This window comes from Nannospalax galili, unplaced genomic scaffold (assembly GCF_000622305.1).
Source record: "Nannospalax galili isolate Female #2095 unplaced genomic scaffold, S.galili_v1.0 scaffold471, whole genome shotgun sequence".
Taxonomy (NCBI): domain Eukaryota; kingdom Metazoa; phylum Chordata; class Mammalia; order Rodentia; family Spalacidae; genus Nannospalax; species Nannospalax galili.
In genome coordinates this window covers 400,047-406,677 of record NW_008330333.1, presented here as the reverse complement: position 1 = coordinate 406,677, position 6,631 = coordinate 400,047, and the positions used below count along the sequence as shown (strand labels likewise).

Sequence of the window (6,631 nt, the reverse complement as noted above, 5' to 3'; positions counted from 1 at the left end):
GATAGTGACACCCCCTCACTCCGCCGCCACGCCCCCGCCGCGCACCCACCTGGGCGCCCAGCACTTCACCGCACCGCTGTCTGCCTCTCTGAGGGACGGCGCGGGTTTTTCTGCGCATGCGCGTAGGCGGCCCCGCCCCACAAGCACGCGCTGCGGGCTGCCCACCCCAAGCACCCCGCGTTCCAGCCAAGCTGGCTCTGAGCATGCGCACTGGCGTCCGGCGGCAGCTGCGGCTGGAGCATGCGCTGGCGGAACAGCGGTTCCCGCGCATAAGGGCTAGGGCTCGCCCAAAGGGGCGGGGGCACCAGTGCAGGCTGCGAGGCAATGTCGTGGGCAACTGGAACCCCGATGGCTGCCCACGGGAGTCGCCGTCTGACCTGGTCCATACGTGGCCCCGAAATGCGCATTCGAGACGTACAGTCCTGTGCCGGCAAAGGAATGTAGGGATTCTAGGGGCGGGACCTGTGCCAAGGACCCGGAGGCCAAGACTAGGAGATGGGGATACAGCGAGCCAAGAAAGAAGCAGGACACAGGCAGAGACGCAGCTGGGAAGCGGGACACAGAAACTCGACCGGCAGAGGCAGGCCGTTCCGGACGTGGGGACCAGATCCGCGATGTTGGACAGAGGCAGCCATCCTAGCACTGGAGGAACCCACAGGGCTCTCTGCAGAATCGGGCTGGGAGGCAGGGGAGTCGCTGACTTGCTTAGCTAGATCGCCGCTCCCACAGCGGTGGACAGGAGACTATGATGGCCACAGTGGCTTTGATGAGGTCAGAGATCACAGTGGCCTATGGGTTATGCTCAAAGTCCTGAGGGATCCTGGAGGGTGCGGCGAGAGAGGCAGTTCACAGCCTTTAGGAGAGAGGAATCGGGATGCCCCTTGTAGAGGACAGACAGGGTGGTGGGATCAGAGTCCTCAGAGGGTGAGAGCTGCACTAGGAACCTCCAGACAGCTCTTTGGGGCCATCACAGGCCTCTGTGTTTGGGGCGGGGTCTCGCCAAAGGTTTCCGATAAGGACCAAACGGGAGCTCAGCTGACGATGCACGCGACTCGAGCGAAAACTCTTTTAGCAGGCGGATGCACTGATGAACCTGCCGGGTTATGTGGGTGCAGAGCCATGCTCAGTTCGCGCCCTGCCCACAGGTTCAGGCGGTCCCGCAGCGCCCCCGTCGCTCGCGTCGCTGCATCCTCCGCAGGCGCCGCGTCCACGCGTCTCTCCAGGGCAGCACGAGGCTTCCACCCGCTGCGCTGAGCCCAGGTCCCCGGCCCCCGGCGCTCCCGGCCACGGCCCCTGATCCGCCCCCCAACAGCAGGTAGCGCCGGCCAGGTAGGAGGCGCGGGCAACCGCAGGCCGCGTCGCGGGTTGGTACCCACAGCGCGCTGTTCCCGCGCCGAGCGCGCTCCTCGCCGCTGCGGAACACCGCGAGCACAGTCACCGGGAAGCGTGTCCACGCGCCCCGTGCTTCGCCGCGGGCACCCACTGCCACCTGCACCGCTGCGGGGAGGACAAGAGAGGGACTGGGTTGGGGGGGACGGGCAGGAAGGGGACGGGCCACGTGGAGGACCACAGGGTGCCCACCCGGAGTAGGAAGGACACAAAGAGGCCACCCACCAGAGGGAGGCACATGGAGGGCATAGGGCAGTGGATGGGCCGGCCCAGCATCAACAGGAGACCTGAGTAAAAGATGAGCCTTGAGGTATAGCCAAGGTCAAGATATTCAGTGGGGAAGCTGGGGTTGAGACAAGGAGGCTGAGGTGAGGCAACCTACCATAGTCCTTCCTGCAGAATTTCTTCAGGCTGATTCGGTAACTGCCACGGGCAGGTCTGCAGTGAGACTCGCAATCTAGAGAAAAGGGATGGCAGCTGGCATAGTCCCAATGCCTCTTCAACAGCCCTGCTTTAGCAGTAGCTCCCTCCCCCAAGGTCATACCAGTCTGGGGCTCTGGTGTCCACTCACCTTGTGGCTCCACAGGACTGCTTTCTTCAGTGGGTCCAGTGGCAGGGGTCCCTAGAGAGGATGAGAGAATAGCTTTTGATGGGGGAGTAGGGGTATTTGAAAGGCCCAGGGGCCAGATAGACAGCAGTCTGCAGCTGATGTGACTTTGGCTGAGGTGGCTGAGGCAGGGAAGGGTCACTCACTAACACAGGGTGCCACGGGAGAGCGGCTCTGCTGGAAGCCTGGGGCACAACGGTTACAGGTAAGACCAGTAACACCATCCTTACAGGGACACTGGCCTGTAGTCTGGTTACAGGTTTTGCCAGCAGCACCAACTGGGTGACAGTCACAAGCTAAGGATAGAAAATGAAAAGTCCTGGTCAGAGGCACATCTGGGGTTCTGAGAAAGTAGATCATGAAGGCATGCAGTTTGGCAGGCTCACCTCTGCAAGCATGACGGTCACTCAAGGCCCGGCCTGGGTCCCGATAGAAGCCCTCCCGGCAGTAGTGGCAGTGGCGACCAGCAGTGTTGTGCCGGCAGTTGAGGCAGACACCACCACTGCGGCGGCCTGAGAGTCGGTACAGCTCCATGTTGAAGCGGCAGCGTCTGGCATGGCCATTGCAGGAGCAAGCTGCAGGGAGGGATCAGTCAGGGGCAGGCCTGCCTGGTCAGAAGTCCCCAGGCCACCCTCCAAGGCCTCACCAAGGCAAGCGTGGGCTTCCTGTGATGTAGCACGCTGCCATGGTCTGTCACAGTAGAAGGGCTTGCAGCGGCTGCAATCAGAGCCCTCAGTACCATGCCGGCAGTCGCAGATCAGGTGGCCATGGGTGTCCAACAGGCACTGTGAGGCATGCCCATTGCACTTGCAACGACCTCCCACCTGGAGCTCAGTGGCTGAGTAGGAGTAAGGGACAATGGCCTCCCAATCCCTGGAATCCCCCAGCATGCCAGGCCTTGTGAGTAATATTCGGATATCTGTGGCAGTCACCCAGTCTTGGAGCACTGGACTGTTGTCTAGATCCAGGCTGGGTGGGCTGCCGTCCTGCACACTGAAGGCCAGAAGGCCTCCACCATCAGGCTGGGCCTGGGGGGCTGGAAAACAGAGGGCCTCAGGCCCTGGACCAGCAGGGCCATCAACAGGAGCAGGCGGTCGGCCGTAGTCCAGGCCACAGCTGGAAGAGAAGAAGCCCAGGGGGGCCCAGCTGTGGCCATGATCCTGTGACTTGAGCAGGGCCACGGAGGCTGGGGGAGCTGAGCAGAAGCGCAGGCTCACGAAGACAAGTTCAAAAGCCTTGCCTAAGGGCACTGTGAGGGTCACGTTAAGGGGTGTCCGTTGCAGCAAATCGGAGCGCCAGCACAGAGGACTTGCAGTGCCCCCAGCAGAGGTCAGGAGGGCGGCAGGGTGTGCCCGCCGCGGGTCCGAGGCGTCACAGGCTCGATTGGCTGGACGCCCGCACGTGCTGGACGCCAGCACCTCACGGCCTAGAGCAGCGTTGACCAGGCCCGGAACACAGCAGCGGGGCGCCCCGGCCTCATCATAGCAGGGGTCGGCGGGTGCCGGCGGCCCTGGGCTCAGTGCAGCGGAGAGAGTGCTCGCGGTCAGCAGCAGCCCCCAGGGCCAGCGGGGCATGGTTGGGTCAGCCAGTGGCTCCTGCCGGACGATTCTGCCCTCGAAGAGAGAGAACCCTGTCGGAGGCTCGGTCCCCGGGGTCTGCAGTGCCAAGCAAGCAAAGCCCCTCGGCGGCCCCAGCCCAAGCCCAGAGGTGGGAGCAGCTGCGGGCACGCCTAGGGCCGGAGCACAGCAGTGGGGATGTTGGCGCGTCTTCTGGCTGGGCCTGGAGCGATGACAGGCGTCGCCTCGGCTCCCAGTGCCTCCGCCCGCGAGGCCCCACCCGCCGCCGGCTGCCTGCACTCACCCACCGAGGGCCAGGAGGAGCAGATTTCCCGGCCTCCGGGGAAGGGCCCTGGGCGGGCGGGGCATGGGGCGCCCGGGCTGCCGCCTCCTCCCAGTTGCAGCGAGGGCTGGCGAGCTGTGCCAGGAGGGGGTGGGGGGCGCCGCAGGCGCGAGCCTGGTCCCAGCCGGGGGCGGGGCTGCTCGGGTCGGGAAGGAGGGAGGGGAGGGGGCCTCGTCCACACAGAATCAGAAGCAAATTCAGACACAGGCTGGGCCAGCGCAGGAGGGGGCTGGGAGGCCCGAGAGCCGGGGGAGGGGCTGGAGAACCAGGAATGTGCTGTCGGGAGGGGTCTGGTGGCTCAGTCTTGCAGCCAGAAGGACCACCCAGCAGGGTCCTCGGCCAGAAGCCAGGCTTTGACTGCTCCTGGGGTGGTGCCACGTGCTGGGCTGGGGTCTGGGCCACTCCTCCCTGAGGCCCATCATGCAGGCACAGCTCTAGGTATGAGGCCTTTAGTCTCTGGATGCTAACCCAGAGTAGGGGAAAATCAGTGGGGTTAGCCATTGTAGGGTATCCCCAAGGAGCAGTCTGTTGTAGTAAAAACGCAGGTCTGATTTTCTGTCCAAGCTGTTTGGATTTCTGGTTGTGTGGCTTGGGTTCCTCAATTTCCTCATCAACCAAAATGCATGCTGTTCAGTATGTTCTGAGTTGCTGGGAAGATCTATCTGATGAGCCCTTATAGATATCATCCTAAGCTAGGACTTCAACTACAGAGGGCCTGAGCTCTGCTTAGTGATGAAGTCACTGTTTCCAAGTGGGATCAACCAATCTCTTAGCCCAAAGCTATATCCTGGGTCTCAGTGTATAGCTGTCATGTGATGGCCCCAGCTGTTCATAAGGTCTTGGAGGCTTTGGGAGGGGGCAGAGAGCACAACCTATCTGATGTCCCCTTGAAGTTCGGGGTTTGATCACCTATTGAAGACCCCTATGAAGAGGTAAGGAGTGGGGTTTGACCCATGGAGATGTCACAAATCAATCAAAATCCCTGGACCTGCTGGCCCACATCCCAGTAAATTAAGCAGATGCCCAGGTGAGTGGCCTTATCTGCTGGACATGGCAGCTACATGAGAGTGGTGGTTCCTGTCAAGAGGGCCCAGAGGCTTTCCCCACTGTCTTTGGTCCTTGACAAACAGGCAAGAGTCCCAGGGAGAGCTGAGGTTGCCATCATGCAGAATAGACAGGGAAACTGTCCCACCTTGGGAGCAGTCCTGAGGTCTAAATACCCAGTTTCAGAAGGGAGGCTGACTCCAGGCCAGTCCTGGCCGATTAAAAGGCCATGTGGGTATGTCTGTGTACACATAGCTGCCACTTTGGACTGAGAGTGTTCCTAAAAGAAAGAGAAACAAAAGTACTCTGCTTTTCAGAAGAGGAGTAGTAGAGCAAGGACACTGGAATCTTTCAGGGCAAAGCCAAGGTTGCACAGGGAGAAATAACTCGAGAAGCAGAAAGACAGTAGATGGACACACGGCTTAGCCTCTGGAGTAACAGACTCCCTGGCCCAAGGCATTTTCCCAGACCTGATGTCCACACATGGAGGAATGAATGGTGGAGGAACGGGTAGCCTAGAAAGGTTAACCTCTCCTTTCACCTGGACAACCCCAGAGCCCTGTCCTTTGGCTTCTCAAGAAAGTAAACTAGACAGAATGTGTTGTTTACAAGCTCCTAAGCTCTGCTCTGCTCTGGGGTGGGTCAAGTTCAGAACTAGCCCCATTCCAAACACCTTCAAAGACACCACCACCACCCCCACCACCCCCAGCCTCACAGGAATGGAAGTTTGGTAGGGGCATGGGGGATGGAACCAAACAATCTGGTAGATGGAGAGAGACTTAGGAAAGAGAAAAGCCTCCAGGGATACCCAGGCTGTCTCCTGGACTTCTGTCTCCTGCTAGAGTCCCCAGCCTATCAGCCACCTGAGGTAGAACAGCAGGAGCAGCCTTTTACCCTAACAGTGAAGCCAGCTTTGCCTCTAGCTCAGCCTGAGAGCTGCAGCTGCCAGGGGCTGCAGAACATCTGGTGTATTCTAGTGTGGGTGGAAGTTGGGGATGGCCTCAGGCTTGATTGGGTCGGAGGGGAGGGGATGGTGGAGATGGGGATAGGGGCCCAAATGGCTATTGCATCACCAGCTCTTCAGGGAGGAGGCTGTGGGCTTCAGATCTCTTCCTAGAATTGCCCTCTGTACACTCTCTGGCCCTGGGGCTACTCTGGCAGATGGTGTGCTGGGAGTTGGGGAGAGTTTTCCCCACAGCCCCCAGGGAAGGTTCATTACTCTCCCTGGACTCAGCCACCTGTCCCAGCCCCTAGACAAGAGTCCTCACAGGCTTCCCATTTCTCAGGTCCCTACCCCCTCCAGGCACTTTCTGCTAGAGAGCTCCGCCTCCCTGCCTCACACCTGCAGCTGCTCAGACTCTGCATTCACCCCAACTCAGTGACAGCAGCTGGCTTTAAGGCACAGACGGAGAAGACAGGACAGAGGAATTTAACAGTTTCAGGCCCCAGGGAGGTGCTGACCGCCCGAATAACTCCCTGCCCAACTCAAAATCTACTGTCCCCTCCAGACATTTGCGAGCCACCACTTGTTCTCGCCTTGTACAAACATTTATTGAGTGCCTACTATGCCTCGTGGGGCTCCAACCCAGAAAGGAAGGCAGGCAGCTCGGGGGGAGGCACGGATCCCAGGCGCCAACCCTATCCGGCCATGCTCAGTCAGGCCTGCTCGGCGGTCGCGACCATCTCAGCGCG

The 6,631-nt window shown here is 60.5% G+C and overlaps 1 protein-coding gene across 2 annotated transcripts; it reads right to left on the bottom strand.

Annotated features, from left to right (window-relative positions):
* Positions 1–1,025: 1,025 nt before the first annotated feature.
* Positions 1,026–4,447, bottom strand: Ntn3 (netrin 3). 2 transcript variants are annotated; one of them, XM_008845462.3, is made up of 6 exons: positions 2,643–4,447; positions 2,383–2,571; positions 2,143–2,292; positions 1,961–2,011; positions 1,772–1,846; positions 1,026–1,497 (listed from the first exon to the last, which is right to left on the bottom strand). In XM_008845462.3, the coding sequence occupies exons 1-6, from the start codon at positions 3,568–3,570 to the stop codon at positions 1,148–1,150; spliced, it is 1,743 nt and encodes a 580-aa protein (XP_008843684.1). In that variant the 5' UTR covers positions 3,571–4,447; the 3' UTR covers positions 1,026–1,147. The 2 variants fall into 2 exon arrangements, with proteins under 2 accessions (XP_008843684.1, XP_029425652.1); XM_029569792.1 differs by lacking the exon at positions 2,143–2,292 and having other exon boundaries at positions 1,118–1,497; positions 2,643–3,957.
* Between the last annotated feature and the right edge of the window lie 2,184 nt (positions 4,448–6,631).

Excerpts from the sequence above, each read along its gene's own strand:
- Ntn3 (XM_008845462.3), bottom strand. The coding sequence starts at position 3,570 with ATGCCCCGCTGGCCCTGGGGGCTGCTGCTGACCGCGAGCACTCTCTCC. Across the intron at positions 2,572-2,642 it reads GGAAGCCCACGCTTGCCTTG|CTTGCTCCTGCAATGGCCAT; the intron begins GTGAGGCCTTGG and ends CCCTCCCTGCAG. Across the intron at positions 1,498-1,771 it reads ATTCTGCAGGAAGGACTATG|CGGTGCAGGTGGCAGTGGGT; the intron begins GTAGGTTGCCTC and ends TCCTCCCCGCAG.